This window comes from Lepisma saccharinum, chromosome 9, assembly GCF_977018435.1.
Source record: "Lepisma saccharinum chromosome 9, izLepSacc3.1, whole genome shotgun sequence".
Classification (NCBI taxonomy): domain Eukaryota; kingdom Metazoa; phylum Arthropoda; class Insecta; order Zygentoma; family Lepismatidae; genus Lepisma; species Lepisma saccharinum.
The window spans coordinates 81,987,318-82,005,539 of record NC_139237.1 but is presented as its reverse complement, the minus strand read 5'-3'; the positions used below and the strand labels follow the sequence as shown (position 1 = coordinate 82,005,539).

The 18,222-nt window shown below is 40.8% G+C and overlaps 1 protein-coding gene across 1 annotated transcript in view; it reads left to right on the top strand.

Moving 5' to 3' along the window:
* Arc42 (Activator-recruited cofactor subunit 42) overlaps window positions 1-11,274 on the top strand; it is a 28,558-nt gene extending 17,284 nt beyond the window's left edge. Inside the window, exon 8 of the mRNA XM_083128511.1 lies at window positions 5,456-11,274. Within this exon, the coding sequence (XP_082984637.1) occupies window positions 5,456-5,668 (213 nt within the window). The 3' untranslated portion in view covers window positions 5,669-11,274. The remainder of the gene's footprint in view (window positions 1-5,455) is intronic.
* Window positions 11,275-18,222: the final 6,948 nt, after the last annotated feature.

Below are 18,222 nucleotides of genomic sequence, written 5' to 3'. Positions count from 1 at the left end.
GCCTCCGTGAGGAGCTAGACAACGCCGAATACGTGTGAAAATGAACTTCACACCTCTGTAGAGCCAGTACCAGTGAAGATAGAAAGGCGGAACAAACGAAGTCAAAAGGAACACCAAAGTCGCCCATCCGAAAAACACTAGGCGGCAGCTGCGCAACGCATGCGCATGGGGTTCCACAAAGGAAATAGGAGTGTCCCGCAAGACAAGTGAAGGGAAAGGGTAGCGATCGACAACGGTAGGGACAAAAGAAGCAATGAAGCATCAATTGCACAGCGGGAAACAAACACCATGACTGAAGCAGTGCAGTCAAGAAAAGTAGTGCGGGGTTGCAGAACCACGGGAGGACGACGTAGGATGTACAAAACACACCGAGAATGCAAGCAAAGTGGTCCGTGACACTCGACAGGCAACAGACGCGTACATGGTTCGGGGCAGAAATGGCGGCGCTGGCGGTGCAGCGCAAGGGGAGTCCCCAAAACACAGTGGGGAGACACCGCAGCAAGAACAAAGCACGGTGCAACAAAAGAGAAAGAGGACCGGACGGGGAATGGTACCTGCCAAGGAGACAACAAATGCGGGACGAGGGATTCCCCGTAGCAGCACCGAGGGGATGTCACACAGAGGTCGTGCGCCAGCAGGACAAACACAGCAACTACGGGCACAGGAGGTTATTGCTAATGAAAGGTGCACGTACAGATAGGACCACGTACCCCGTACTGACGTTGTAACAAACGTCGTGATGGGGCCCAATCAGCCTCTTAGAAATGAAGCAGGAGGCACATCGCTGGGTGGGAGCGGGCGAAAGGCTGCTGGAGTGTCGTACGGACCCCACCACTCCGTACGGTGGACGACACTAATGGACGAGGTCGGAATGTTTCCATCCCGATCACCAGGTCCACCGTTCCCAGACCTGACGTGGCTGCTTGCTTCCGAGCGCAACCCCAGCCGAACAACTCGAGTCCCTCCTCGGCCGCAGCCTTACGCTCCGAAACCAAGCGTGGCCTCACACCACCGCAGCCGCACACTGCCGCGTGGGTGTGAGACCGGGCCGAGCAAGGCTGGACAGATAAACTGCGTGGGACAATCGTGTAATGAAGCTACGTGGGGGTATGCACGTCTGTTCAACTGCTGGGTTACCCCACATTGGTGTACACAAACACCACACGATCGTACGTAGTGCTCCCCGTCGGCTCGAGCAAGACGGACGAAGTACGTGTTGTGGGTGAATGGGGCAAGAATGAAGGACGCTACATGTGTTCCACGATGACAAGGCCCCAGAGTACATGGCCCCACCTGACGGCAGTGGTCAGGTAGTGAGGAGCACAGGCACGGGTGGCTCAGGTACGTCAGCTGGTTGTACCACAGCGCCGTGCGGACGTGTGGGCTGATTGGAAGTGCAGCGTCAGGGAGCGTGTCAGTGAAAAAGCCGGTGCGGTGGTGGTGTGCTTGACGTACGTTAATTGAGTATGTTGTTTCGAAGCCGTTGTAACCAGTGTGTGTGTGTGTGTGCCACCTGTGCACTGCAGTACAGTATTCCATAATTGGCACTATCCTCATCGTACCATGGAACGCTACACATTTGTAGAACTGAGGGACATGCATTTTGTCTACGGCCTTGCAGATGGCAATGGCCGAGCAGCTGCACGCCTTTATCGCGGACGGTATCCGGAGAGGCGACAACCCGACAGCAGGTTGTTTTCGAACGTGGACCGTACCCTTGGTGAATCAGGTGTGTTACGTGCAGGCCATCATGTCGGTCACCCAAGACATGTGCGCACCTCGGCGGTCGAGGAGGACGTACTTGCTCGCGTGGACGACACACCGTCCACTAGCACCCGTAGCATTGCACGTGCAGTGGGAGTATCACAGTCGACAGTGTGGCGTGTCCTTCATGATGATCTGCTGTATCCCTATCATCCACAGCGAGTCCACGCGTTGCAGGCTGGGGATTACCCACGACGTGTGGAATTCTGTCAACGACTGTTGCAGTTTTGTACCGACGATCCCCGTTTTTTGCGTCATGTGCTTTTCACGGACGAGGCAACATTCACCCGTGAGGGCATCTTCAATTGCCGAAACAGCCATGTGTGGGATTATGAAAATCCACATGCAGCAGTCGAGGTGCACCATCAGACCCAGTTTGCAGTGAATATCTGGGCAGGTATCATCGATGAACAGATTATCGGTCCATACCTGCTGCCACCAAGTTTAAATGGCCGCCTCTATCGCACCTTTCTTGCATCAGTCCTTCCAGAGCTGCTAGAAGATGTACCCCTCAACTTGCGACATCGTATGTGGTTTCAATTGGATGGAGCACCTGCACATTTTGATGGCACAGTGCGAACCCTTTTGCACCGTACCTACCCACAGCGTTGGATCGGCAGAGAGGGCCCCGTCCCCTGGCCCGCCCGTTCGCCTGACCTCACACCAATGGATTTCTTCTTGTGGGGCCATGTGAAAACACTCGTCTACGAGACCCCGGTGCCTGACAAGGAAACATTGGTAGCGCGGATACTTGCAGCATCGGCCGAGGTGTGTACCATGCCAGGGACTTTTGATAGGGTTCGCCAGAATTTCTTGCGACGCTGCAATGCCTGCATTGAATGTGGTGGTCGTCAATTTGAGCAACTTTTGTAACAACGTCAGTCCGGGGTATGACTACGTACTACGTACTATTCCTATCTGTAAGTGCACCTTTGCGTGGCAATAAACCTCCTGTGCCCGTAGTTGCTGTGTTTGTCCTGCTGGCGCACAACCTCTGTGTGACATCCCCTCGGTGCTGCTACGGGGAATCCCTCGTCCTGCATTTGTTGTCTCCTTGACAGGTACCATTCCCCGTCCGGTCCTCTTTCTCTTTTGTCGAACCGTGCTTTGTTCTTGCTGCGGTGTCTCCCCCACTGTGTTTGGGGACTCCCCACACGCTGCATGTGTTTGTTTCCCGCTGTGCAATTGTTACTTCATGCTTCATTGCTTCTTTTGTCCCTACCGTTGTCGATCGCTACCCTTTCCCTTCACTTGTCTTGCGGGACACTCCTATTTCCTTTGTGGAACCCCATGCGCATGCGTTGTGCAGCTGCCGCCTAGTGTTTTTCGGATGGGCGACTTTGGTGTTCCTTTTGACTTCGTTTGTTCCGCCTTTCTATCTTCACTGGTACTGGCTCTACAGAGGTGTGAAGTTCATTTTCACACGTATTCGGCGTTGTCTAGCTCCTCACGGAGGCATCTCTCAGCAAAGTGGAAGGGGAACTTTCGTCTCTATTTCATGGGAGGTATCTGTGGTTTTCGTTTGTACTATACCTCTAGAATCACCCTGTATAGTACTACAAACAGGGATGTAGTTGGACTTGTAGGTCTTATAATACACAATATATGTATAATACTACAAACAGGTATGTAGTTGGCCTTGAAGATCTAACGATTAGAGTAACACATTATGAATATAGACATCTTTAGTTTGAATTCCAGGCATGTAAAGTATATTTCTTTTTTTTTTTTCATCATTTTCAATTCTTCCCATTGTGATAAACTTTAGTAAACATATGTAAATATATGATGGAAAACGTACATGTAATACTAGGATTCTTACTTATTTTATTTGATTTCAAATGTTGAGAACAGCATGAAAACCTCAATACAAAATTACAATAATGAAAACGATGATGATTGCTCAGAAAATAAGCCTTACAAAACGCAAGGATAATGTCTTACTCTAAGGAAACAACGAATAACATACAAACAACTCTGAGACATGCACATCCAAACCTGGTGTGAGTAGTTGGGTCACCCAGATACATGTATTGATTCATCTCTAACACTAGCATCTGCTTTTTCCAATATGGCTACCCATATGAGCTTTATCATTTGGTACACATAGGAGATATTATACTATGTAGAATTTTAAGTGAAGAATTTAGTTTCGACCAGAATTTGAACCGAGGTCTCTGAAATACTGTGATATTGCTGATTTATTTATTTTAGGGATGGGCCGATATGAAATTTTGGCCGATACCGATAAAGTACCGATATAAAATTTGCCGATACCGATAACCGATATTCTACCGATCCGATATAAAATTAGAAATGGTCCTTGAAGAACCTGAAATGATCATTGATCTCCTTAATAAATGTGTGTTTCAAGGTGACTGCAGTGCAAAATAAGTTGAATATTTACACATTTACTTTTTTAGAAAGAAGGGCATGGAGATTATCCATAAAAATTACAACAAAATGGCAGAATTTTGCACTAAATTATCAGATATTTATCGATATATCGGATCGGTAAAATTATCGGTAATTTTACCGATAAACCGATACACCGATATGCCTATATCGGCCGATACCGATAGAGTACCGATTAATCGGTCCCATCCCTAATTTATTTATTATTAGCTGATTACCCAGTGTTGCCCGGGTATTTATTTATCCCAATCTTCTATTAGACAGGAAAATAATGAATTCTAACTATAGTGTAAAATGTAACTAATTTTATTTACATGTATTTAAAAGTATAAGTACAGTATACAAATTATAGAGTAAAATCTTTTACAAATTCACTATAATATTAATTTAACTCAAAACTTGATTATAAACAACATTTTTAGTTTCACCTCCAGGAGCAAGAATAAATCAATTGAACGGCATTGGGAGTGTCACTATTCATCTTAGCGACCCTGAAAGCTATGGATTTTACACTAATATCTGTCGTTTTCAATTATTTTTACATGCCACCCCCTTCCCACGCCCCACCTTTAGGGGTGCCAGGTATTTCTTTCCAGATTTAAAGTCATATGTGTACCAAGTTTGGTTGCAATTTGCTCCAGGCGTTTGAGAGTTACACCAGAATAAACATACTTACATATATACACATACATCCACATACCTGTTTTGTTGTTTCTGCCTGCCTCTCAGTTTCTTGAGCTAATCTTGTCTTCCGTTGTGTCATCCCCATGTATTTGTGATTGTCCTTTGATCCACCTCGTCTTAGCACCATTCATCCTCATCTTTGCAATTAGCCGAAAGTGGCAGGAAAGTGAAGTAAAATATATCAAACAATCGTCTTTCATAATTGGACAGTATCTGGTGTAAGGAATAGCTCGGCTGTTATTGTATACACTTTAAAAGAATACCTGGTCTGATGAGAGGTGTCCATGCCTGAATTTGGATAAAGTCTATTCCGTAACATCGTCATGGCACTGGTCAGTTTATATGGGAATCAGTAAGCTCTAGTTTCAGATTGGGGCCTCCCTGATGGTGCAGTGGTAGCGTGATCACCTTGTTATCACGGGGTCCCAGGTTCGATACCCAGTGGAAGAACATAGTTGTTCGGATCCCACTTTCAACTGTAGGACCAGTCCTGATTAGCCTTATTGTGCATAAAGTGGACTTAAAACATCAAATCAGATTGAAAACATAATTTTATAAACATGTTAATAATCTAAATGTTTTTCATTTTCAGGAAGCAGCAATGGCAAAATTGTCAGCGTCAGAAACGGCCACGTTTGCAGCTCATCAGTGTATCCAGATCCTGGGAGGAATGGGATACGTGTCGGAAATGCCTGCCGAGAGACACTACCGGGATGCTCGAATCACAGAAATTTACGAGGGAACTTCAGAAATTCAGAAACTAGTGATTACCGCTAACTTAATCAAGGAATATGGATTGAATTAAAGTATTTGAAATGTGCTTTTGAGTGGGTGGCAGTGTGAGTATGGTATGTTTATATACAATGTCAAATTAGGATTGGTGTACCATAGAATCGGTGTTTAGGTCATATTGTATCTTATATCAGTGCTTGTCTGACGTAGAGCCATTTTGAAAAATTTCCTCCCTGCTTTATATTTGAAATACTGGTGTAGACACTGCAAGTGAGAAAATGTTGATTTTTACCTGTGGATTTCAGAAACTTCCCAGCTATGATGTGACAGAGTTTCATGTCTCCATATCTTTAATGCTCAATTAATGGTTGAAATAAAGCAAATCAAATGCAGTGGCAATATGTGCCTTTACTGGGTGTGCTTGGCTACTTATGAGAATCTAATGTATTTTTTAAAAAACTTGCATTATTTTGTTATGAATTTATGTGTACATGCATCAAACCAATTATGTCAGGTTAAGGTCCAGGTTGATGTGGGAACCATAAAAATGTCACAAGTCAAACCACTGCCATTTTTTTCACCATGCAGTGATGCATTTTATTTACATCATAATAGACAATGGCAAGGATAACACCCTTTCAGAAATTGCATTCCTGAGGGCAGAGGTGGGGGAGGTAAAGAGGCTCCTCAAGTGGTTGGTTTCATATCACAGTCGTTAAGGAACCTTTTGTTCTGAACATTGATAAAGGTGTATATATATGCATTTTTCAAATGATGAAAGTTCAAAAGTGTGATTAAAATGTTGATCAAATAAAGGGCAATGCTGTCATATTCAGAATTTTAAATTCCTTCAGCGAAACAACTTGCTATTGAAATTAATATGAAACATCATAGGCACTGTAATCAATCAATCATTTACCAGGGCAATTCGGAAAAAAAACCTGCCATTTGGTTATCAATGACAGACACTCGTAGATACAGAACTTTTATTATACATATTAGAAAAGTACAACATTACATTACATTTCGACATAATTACCATTCAAATTGAGGCACTTGTCATAATATTTTACAAGGTTTGAAATTCCTTCTGCAAAAAAATCTCCCGCCTGGGAACGAAGCCACCCTCTAACAGCATCGTGAAGCGCATTGTCATTGTCGAAGCAGTGCGATGCAAGCCACTGTTTAATGTGCCTGAAGAGGTGGTAGTCGCTCGGTGCCTAATCTGGGCTATAGGGTGGATGATCAAAAACATTCCAACGGAACTGCTCCAAAAGTTCTTGAGTGCATCCAGCGATGTGCAGGCGAGCATTATCGTGAACCAACACCACACGGGATGTCAGTATGCCCCGACGCTTGTTCTGGATGGCTGGTCTGAGTTGTCGTAACGTTTCACAGTAGACTTCTGAATTGATGGTCGAACCATGCTCCATGAACTTCACTAGCAGTACTCTTTTGGCATTCCAGAAGACTGTTGCCATAACCTTTCTGGCAGACAATGTTTGCAGAGGTTTTTTGTGTTTCTTTGGTGAATGCATATGACCCCACTCCAATGATTGCTGTTTGGTTTCAGAGTTCACGTACGGCACCCAGGTTTCATCGCCGGTCACAATTCTGTTAAGAAATTGTTCTCCTTCCTTGGCATAACGCGAGAGAAAGTCCAAAGCAGAATCCATTCGGTGTTTTTTGTGCTCCTCAGAAAGGAGTTTTGGAACCCAACGAGCACAGAACTTGTGGTATCCCAACTTTTCTGTCACCACCTCATACAAAACAGTCTGAGAAATTTGGGGAAAGCGAACAGAAAGTTCAGATATCGTGAACCGACGGACTTCATGGACCGTTTTGTCAATTTCCTGCACGAGTTCATTGCTGACTACAGATGGGCACCCACTTCTTGCCGCATTGTGCACGTCAGTTCGTCCGTCTTTAAACATGCGACACCATTCACGTACGACACCTTCACTCAACACGTTTGGTCTGTAAACATTACACAGTTTGCGATGAATTGCAGTTGCCGAAAGTTTTTTTGCACGGAGAAATCATATTACTGCACGCACTTCACATTTGGCGGGATTTTCGATTGGAGCATTCATTTTCAATTGTTATAGCGGACGAATCAACTACAACACAACCTTCTCCTTACACTGCTCACTGCCTACTGAACTACAGCACACACCTCCACAGGATTGACGTCCCTATCCCCGGCTATTTCTCGCACATGCGCAAACGGAGTTTTTTTTTTCTGAATTGCTCTCGTATTTGAAAACTATGCTGAAAAACAATGTTGAATCATGTATTTCCTTTTGATTTTTACTATTATTGTGGTGGAGATTTTTTCGAGAATCTACCATCGTGTTTCTATAGTATTCATCTCACTAGATAAGATGTTACGATATCGTTATTTCAGTTTTGAATTTATCTTGTATATTAATAGTGTCCTTCTGTTAGTATTACCATGAAAAAAGTGTGCAAACTCATTTTATACAAGGCTTTATTTAGTTCTGCAAGGGGTACCAAAGCCAGTATCACTGTCACTAATGGTGGGCCTTAGTATACTGAAACAGCAGTCAACGCCAGTTGTTTGAAGCTGTTTGACACAAACATATCTCTGAAGCAAATGCTACATTGTCAGCCATAGTTCAGGCTCTCTCTATACTTGATGAATAAGTTAATGGCAATATATTAATAGCAATAATTTAAGTATCATTGAGTATAATTTTCAATATTGATGAACTGTACTGAATACTAATATTAATAGAGTTAATAGAGTTCCATGGGAATGGAAAACCTAACACTTATTAACACATAATCTATCAAAACTTCTACAGATAATGTAAACCCAACCTTATATTGCACAATGCTAGAAAAGGCGTCGCTGGAAGTTTTGTGTGGACGCGCAGGGTGGTCATTTGGAATAAGGCTCAGTGCAACCTGTGATTGATTATGTTTTACTCTGAGGTTGGTTTTATATTATATGTAGAAGTTTTGATAGCTTATGTGTTACTTAGTGTTAGGTTTTCCATTCTCATTATTGGTTTGATTCTAATATCTGCTTTTCACAGAAATGGATTGAAACTTTATAATCACCCTGTATCATGTGGAATCACTTGTATACCCTATTAAATATTGATTCTAGTAACAGAAGAAAAAAAAATGTGTTCTTTTGAAATTCACTAAGAAACTTTTTGGATTAACTGGATTGTTCGATAAATGAATTTTTAGTGTATTAGAAAATTTGAATGCAGCATAGATCATTTTTATGCAAAAATATTTATCTCTTATGCAATAATGTATTTTAATTATCCCCTCCAAAAACTATTTGGAATTCTGTACCACGTCAAATATAGGCCTTTTTCTAGACTACTTGAAGTCCAAACGAGATTGTTCATTGTTATTATATTTTTCTTGTGAAGGATACATGTTTTATATACATATTATTTTTGGCAATGTTTGTACATGAATTTTGATTAACATTAAAATTGATGATCCTGAAGTTTTGATCTTTGGTGTCCAGTTGCAAAATCAAAGCTGGCAAGATCTGTTTTATACTCAAGCTAATAATATTTTTGCACTCTATATTTACTGTTATTAAAATGTCAATAATAATAAAATACCATTGTGTAACTGATGTCTCTCACATCATAGTAATTGATTTGAAGTTAAACACTTCATTCACCACACTGGCTCTATTTTTATTCAGTGCACTACAAGCATGTTTAGATATTTGTGACAATAATTTTGATGTGACACTTGTAGCAAAATGAACTCAGCAGATTACCTATGATTTTAACTTACGTAAAATGAATCCAAACATTTAGACAATTTATCTTGTTGTGTGAAGTATTAAGCTATTCTAGCGTAACAAAGACAATAAAACATAATAAGCAAACTTAAATGTATTACTTTAGTATTACTATTGCTTAAAATATTGTGTAATATTTAATATAGTTTAATCATGACGTAAGTTGCAAATTTTGACTTTTTTTGTTGTTTGTTTTTATTTACAACTATATCTTACCTAATGTATTTTGAGGGCTCTATCATTTTTTGAAAGTGATACGTCATTGTATAATGCATGTATTTTTACAGTAACTTATAAAGATTTATCTGTTTATATAATTTTTGTTAACTTTGGTTTCACTCAGTTGTCACATGACAATTAGTGAAATTATATTGTTTTGATTTCTGTAAAGATTTATATACTGACAAATTACATGTAATGTTTAAGTCATGAATAACAACAGCAATAACTTTTTATGTTACATTTTATATTAATTCTTCCTCTGTGAAACACTTACAGTGGAACCTCAAATTTACAGGGAAATGAAGTGAAAAAAAGTAAAAATGTAAAATTTGTGAAAATTTTATAATGTTTCGGTCTATTGAGACCCTAAGGTTTGAATAATAACATGAGAAAATGTAAAATTAGCGTTTCATCTCTTTGCACTGATTCAGAATGTAATGCTAAATGGGAAGTATAGGTGGGATGGGATTTTATCTATGTTTCTATTAATGGCAAGTGGGTTATTAGATTCTGTGTGGCTTCATGGCCATGGGATACTTGAGTATATATTGTACATGTGTGTTACCTTATGTATGATCATATTCTGATTGCTCAGTGCTTTAATGTTTATTTTCCCTTAAACGTAAATGAACTTGCCTGGCTGTGTGTAAAGTAAGAACATGTATTGTAAGATTTCTGGTAAAAAATAAAAAAAAATACATAAATTTTCAATAAAAAATATGGAGAAGTTGAAAATAGTCCAATACTTTTAATGCCAAGAGCATCGCAGAAGAATAATATACCTATGTACTAGAGATGGCCAAAATATTCAGATATCGGATATCCAGATTTCAAATTATCTTATATCTGTTGCAGATGCAATGGATAATCTGAATATCCGGAGAATTTGCATATCCAGATAGAACAGATTTGGTGAAGGATTTGCAGAATATCTGCACAGTGAAACGTGAAAATGACAAAAATAGATAATCATAAAACTGTCCGGGTAATGCACACATTTCGGATATTTCAGATAATCTGAATATCAGCTATCCAGATAATCCATATAAGAATATCTGATTCCAGATATTTGAAATCAAGAGAAAATTATCTGATATCTGGATAAAATTATATCCAAATTTGGCCATCCCTAATATGTACACCTTGTTAAGTACAAAAAATTAAAAATGATGTAACTATTTGATGTAGCTATTTCAGCTGATGTAAAATTAATTCAAACGTTTCGCTTCTATGAGAGAAAATTTTCTGTAACATTTACGTAAATTAATAATTTAGAATTGCTTTAAGCTGTGTTTACGTTTTATAATATTTGAATTTACTTGCAATAAAATTTGAAATATTCTACATTGCTTTGATAGAGAATTGTAGTTTAAAAAGAGAAAGTATTGTTTTCAGTGCAGTATGACTTCTCTATTTAGTCTTTATTATGAAATTTGAATTTTGTTTCAAAGTTTTTATTTCATCTGTATGAATTCTTAAACAAATTGATGAGTTAAGCAGAAAAGAAATGAGAATTAGACTGATGTGATATTAGCGTATTTGTGTAGAATATAATATGAAATATAAGATTTGTATTTAATCAATGTAGATTGCTTAGCAAATGGTACTCACATCTCTGATATACATATTAACTGTGTAGTTTTGTATTTTTACAACAAGGCAATTTTGAATGAGAAAAGTGTATATTTTATTCCTGTGCAAATAATAACTTTAATATTAATTTCCACATGGTCATGGAGGTGCTAAAGAAAGAAGGAGCTGATGAGGTTCTAGTCCTGGGACCGTGAATATTGAATGTACACTCATGCTCATAAATTAAGGATAATAGAGGTTTTAGTGCCCCACGATACAGCACTGAAACAAACTAGTTGTGGTAGCACAGACACATGTTGAACACACAAGAAAGACATCCACATACCCTGCTTAACCCTGTTTATTGCAGAAAACGTGAGAAAAACCAAAGAGCGCACATATGATACAAAGCAAGGGAGATTGTAAAATCTTGTTCCTCAGTTCTTTGAGCATGTGCGCAGGTTTCAGTAAGGAATATGATGCCCATGCACATTGACACATGCAGTACAACAGCTTGGCATACTCTGGAGGGGGTTGTGGAGCAGCTGTTGGGGTATGGCCTCCCCCATTCTTGCACCAGTGCCTGCCGGAGCTCCTGAAGAGTACCAGGAGGTGGAAGACATGCGGCGACACGTCGGCCTAGAGCATCCCAAGCAAGTTCGATTGGGTTGAGGTCAGAGGAATAGGCAGGCCACTCCATTCGTATGATGTCTTCTGTTTGAAGGTACTCCTCCACAATAGCAGCTCGGTGTGGCCTGGCATTGTCATCCATCAGGAGGAACGTAGGACCGACTGCACCTCTGAAAAGACGAACGTAGTCTTGCAGAATAACATCCCAGTACACCTGACCTGTTACAGTACCTTTGTCGAAGATATGCAAGGGTGTACGTGAACCCAGGATAATGCCACCCCACACCATGACACCACCACCTCCATACTGGTCCCTTTCGATGATGGTACCGGGTCGGTATCTGGTTCCTGGTTCACGCCAGATGGTTACACGACGAGAATCATTGTTGAGACTATACCTGGACTCGTCAGTGAAGAGTACCCGAGACCATTCTTCCATTGTCCATGTCCTGTGTTCTCTACACCAGTTGTTACGGGCTACTCTGTGACCATGTGACAGTGGAATGCAAATTGCAGGCCTCGGGGCGAATAAACCGTGCCTGTTGAGTCGTCTATACACAGTGTGTCTGGAAACAACTGTTCCAGTGGCAACTGCAAGGTCTCGAGCAAGGCCCCCGGCAGTACTCCGTCAGTGTCTCCGGGCACTTACGGTGAGATACCTGTCTTCTCATGGTGTTGTACACTGTGGACGTCCACTGCTGTAGCGTCGAGACAAGTTTCCAGTCTGTTGGAATCGTTGCCATAATCGTGAGATGACACTTTGTGGCACATGGAGCACCTGTGACATGACCTGCTGTCTTTGGCCTGCCTCTAGCCGTCCAAGTATCCTTCCCCTCATTACATCATCAATATGTGTTCGTTGAGCCATTTCACACACACACTCACCATTCGCACAACCGAACAACTGCACACTTCCTATAGGCACTGTACTCTGGGCAGCAGTTTCGCTCCTGTGAGTCATTTGTCTGCTTACAGCGCCACCACACACTGGATCAAGGTCATAGTCAACACAGGTTCTTTGGTACAGTACCCAGACATCATTTCAAGCTGCAACGTGCACATCAAATATTTCTTTGTACAAGATTCAGCATTATCCTTAATTTATGAGCATGAGTGTATAATATGGGAAAATGTAAAACCGAGGAACGTAAAATCGGGGTTCCACTGTATACAAATGGAAGAGGACACTGTATGGAATTGAACAATGTACGAACAAGGCAGGTCATTTGTTCTACATGCGTGACGGTTTCGGACTCGAGAGGACATTGCCATCGCTGTGGAAAGTGATATGTCCCGACTCATGTGATGAGGTGGATAGTATTCGATGCCTCCCACATGGTTGGCGGCATGTTGCGGATTCTCTGGAGGAATACTTTGAGGGTTCATGGGGTGCTTTGTTTGCACCTCTTTGTTTTTGGATTGACAATGTAGCCTTCTGTTGTTTATATGGGTCCGAAATACACGCATGTAGAACGAGATTTTTTGTAATGTTTTTTTTTTTTGGCACTTATGTCCCAGACCCTCGTAATTCACCTAGTAATCAGGGAGTCTGGGTTTAGATACCGGATGGAGGCACATAGTGGTTTGGATCCCAGTTTAAACTGTAGGCCCAGTCCCGATTAGCCTATCTGTGCATAAAAGTAAACTTAAACCAAAAACACTAAAAAAAATGTATAAATTATGCACAGGTTTTCAGCTTCGCATCTGTGTGTGTTAAAAGCCACACAGCAGAAAGTACATTTTTCAAATAATTCTATTATGTGTACATTAACCACTTTGTTCTGTGTTTAATTTTAGCCCTATGCTGTCACAGTAAGTATGAGTGTTGGTTATAAGGCTCCGAAAGCATGACTTATTCTGAACGTAATCCGAGAAGAGGCAAATGGCAGCCTGGCCCCTTACATACAAGAAAACGTTGGGAATCTAATGATTTTGTATCCCCAAATATATGGGGTTCCAAGCATAATGAATATGATTCCTGCATATTCGACATCAAACAAGTAGTTCAATGTAATTTGTGGGTACCAAGAATGTATTTGTCCTGCACCCTGGCTGTGCGGTGTTACGGCGTCAGGATTTTGGATACCCGCAGTTTCGAGTCTCTGAGGGTGAAGCATAACAACTTTTGTCCTGAGATTGTGGCCTGTGTATGTGATGAGTAGCCACTCACCATCAAGATGAAATTGGGGACCTACGAATGAGTAGTGTAACCCGGTCATGGAAACCTACAACCACGACTGGGAGTTTCTCATGCTGACTACCCATCACCCCGTAACTGTTTGCATATTCGCCCACCTCTGCTGAGGCATGTGGGAGTGAGTCCGCCAGTTGGTAGTTGGTCTTGGCCCTCAAGGTTGTTGAGCCATGGGTTATTATTTAAGTATGTCTTAAAATATATATACGTATATCGTATAATGAGAGAGAAAAGAATGAGTGTGCCATCTCTGTCTACAGTAGTGGTGATTAGGGGGAGGGGGAGGGTGCATGGTTGGAGGGCCCAGTTACCCACCTACTTTTTGCCACTTTTGTCCTTGCACTATGCTAAACATTATCTACTAAAAGTATCCCCCCCCCCCTTTTGGAACCCAATCGCCGCCACACACTGTCGCTATTATATACCCCCCGCTCTGACACATCTTTCCGCAGGCGATGGGAAAGGGCCTATATAGTAGGCATGCATGCCACTATACCCCCCCGGACTCAACCTAGCCAACCAGTAACTCTTACCTCTCCTCCCCGAAACTACCCACCCACCTTACAGTAAACACTGGCTAAAGTACTTTGTGTTTCCTATCAACTGTTTCTGGCAACACTGACCGTAGAGACGCTACGCTACGGTCAGTATTCTGTGCCTCTACTCAAAGGGTCGTCGATCTTTTATCTTCCTTCTTGAAAATGCAACTCAGATCGCGAAATATTGAATTATTTCTATTCGTGTGGTAAGTGTTTACTGTCTCCTTCATAATTTGTAATATATATATATATATATATATATATATATATATATATATATATATATATATTTCATGTGCAAAAGGATCTCCAAGGGAATGTTAATGGATTATTTTTTGCATGTGACATGTGAAGTCCTCTCAACAAAAGTAAGATTTCTGATAAAAACTTACTCTAACCTAATCATACCCATCATCTAATAAAGTTCAATTTCTGAGCAAAGAAACCATGTAAGCGACCAGTTGTATCTTTCGATTGTGGCTCATCAAGAGAACAGGCTATGGACTCAAATGCTGCAAATTAACAATTATTACATCTACAGAGATGTATGCAAATACAGCAAATCGAGGACTAAAAGTGGTAAACGTTGTAAGTGCAAAAAGCGAAAGTGTTGGGAAATCGCATCGTTCCGCACATCAGCCCGTAAGAACGTGCACACTAGTGACCTCTTTACATGCCCTTTTAACGACTTAGAGAGCTACCAGCCACATTTCACGTTTACCACATTGTAAAGCATGGCACATTTCACAGTTTAACGTGGAGAACTGTGTTTGAATTCTTGTGGCACAGCGTTTACCAATTTTAGTCTTCAATTATCTATCAAAATGTTAATTTACTTCATTTTACACGTTTAGAAGTCGGAAACAAAATCTTCCAAGAAACAAAATGAACAACATATGCACCAGCATTAGTTCAGGCTGTAGAAGCTGAAGGATGAAGAAAAATTTATGAAACATTTACTAATGTTCATGACCTTATTACCTCATGCAGGAGATGTACTAATAGAAATTTCAGCATGCTCATTTTTAGCAAAAATTTCTACTTGTGTGCTAAATCGTAAGGTAATATGAAGCTCCACGCTGGAAGAAACTAGACACCGTCGACGTCATCAGTGTTTCAATTCACACAGGAAAGACAGCAGCAGTGAAAAATCAGGTAAAGGGGGTAGCAATGGCATAGTATGCTACCTGGATTCGAATTCTGGTCGCGAATGCATTTTTCTAAACATTTGTGACTTCCAAAATGCCTGTGTCCACAAAAAGGAAAAAGATCTAATCCAAAAAGAGAGGTACAATTTACTACATAAGATGAATTATATTAAATTAGACCCCCCCTTCCCAAAAAAGAAAGAAGTTAGGATGAAAAGAGCTTTTTAATACTTTAGTAAGGGATAATAGTATTACACTCGGCAAAAAATAGCCTCGCTTGAAGAGCCATCTACGTTGCCGAGTTTGCACTAATGTCCACGACCTATGTAATGTTGATAAAAATGGCAAAAGAAGATCGAAAAATGCCAACTGACTAATTTTCTCTTCTATGTCAACACATGTCTTTATTCGTCTGGAAGCAAAGCAGACTGTGATGGTCTATTTTCCGGCCAAATTGCTCCAACGGTTTTTATATATGTGTGCAGCTGGGACAGGAGGATGGGGCAGGAACTCGTGCGGCCTGAAGTTTAAACAACAGCACTCGTGGCGCTGCGGCTCGATCTGGTAGTATTTCAGGGATGTGTAGGGGAGTCCTTTTGGTATGTGGAACGTGAATGTTTGCTTTTACGTTGGCACAAGAGCGGGGAACGTCGATTTCTGTACGACGCGGGGAAAAAAGTGCATTTGCAGAATGTGGAATGGAGCTGTTTCTACACGAGACTCCCAGTTCGTTCGTCATAGAAGTGCATGTTTGTTGAGAGCTCACACATGAACGTCGGAGCCCATTCTTGGCAGCAAAATTACATCGTTGGTTTCTTGTAAAGACCCGGTGTATAGGCAGTAGAAATAGATTACGAGGACCAAGTGACGTACAGCACAGGGCCACATCAAAGATCATGCTGTTTGAACATTTTACATCCCTTCTCGTTCTCTACGTTTACTGTTTTATTTTAAACATGTATTTCTACTGTTTTTGACTGACGGTGATTTTTAAAATGAAAATATAGTATCTGCCAACACTGGATACAAGGTAGAATAATCTAGCTGATTCTAAATAAATTACTTGCACGCGACATAATGACAGTGAAATTCAGGGGGTGCTCGTTCGGCGGCGCAGATCGTATGCGCAGTTGTCCGTGGATACATGACGTCATCATCGAGAAGCTCGGCGCGGAAAAGGCTGGTTCCTTATGCAAATATTGAGATATTTGACAACGAATATCTTCTAAAATATAGTAACAGGGGAAAAGTTACAACTTTTACTGTTAAGATTCATCCTTTCTAATCAATTTATCACAAAGTTGATTCAAATGTGTAAAATGGTTTTCAAGAAATCGTGTTACGAAGGAACCCCTGTTTTGTTCTCTCCAGGCTTCCAATATAAGGGAGTTTTAACTTAAGCGCGTTGGATTTCTTTTTGCTCTATGTTTTAAAATAAGATTATTTTGTTCTTGTCAACTGAATTCATGCCTAAATGCTATGGAAAGTTGTGAAAACTATTATCAGAAAACTAACGGAAGAAATCTAAAATATCACAGCCTTTCCAGTCGGTAATTGCGTAAGTAAACGAAAAGACAAGATTGTTATAAAAAATGCGGGATTGCCCATTTTTGTGAAAAAGGCATTGTGCGAGATCTAAAAGCAGAACATTTTAATATTGTATGTAAATGTAAGGGTGTAATAAACGTGACTACTTCCCGTAAAATATCACTGCACTCTCCACGTTTCTCTTCTGTCTTTTCTTTGGCGCCGTCAATAGCTTCAACACGTTGTTTTTTTATATATATATTTGTCACATATTTGTTTTAATTAGTATTCTGCTCGTTCCGCCACCTGAACGCAGCAGCTAGGGCTCAAAGGGCAGTGCAGTTACACCGGAAGAAGGCTCGGAAATGGCAGGCTTCAGAAGTTAACTCATCCAAATTAAATTAAATAGGTATGTGCTCTCTCTAAATTTAAACATAGTTCACAAATAATTTGATTAAAAATTTTAAAAGTATCTGTTTTATTTAATAACGTATTAATTGGTGCAATCTTCTCCAGCATAGCTATAGACAGTGACCACACTACAAGGGGGGGGGGGGAGCAGGAGAATTTCTCTCTCTCTCTCTCTCTCTCTCTCTCTCTCTCTTATCTGCCCCCAGTATAACGACAAAAATAAATAAATGAATGAATGCTCTTTTAGCCAAAATATGCATTTTTGTGTCGTATGTAACGGAATAATAAACATGATTGCCCCGGGAAAATATGATTTACCCCTCCATCTTTTCTATTGCGCAGTCACTAGCTACAACATATTTTGATTTCTATTGTTCCCACATATTTATTTTAATTTTAGTATTGTGAATCATATTCCACTGTGTTACCTCACGTAGCCACCCCCCCCCCCCCCACACACACACACGCGCGTATGTACGATTTCAGTTGTAAGTTTTAGACTAAGCTTGTCAAATGTCCACTTATATCTTTGTATTCTTGAGCCATTTAAAAGGAATCATTTCGCCCCTTCTTCTGGACGAT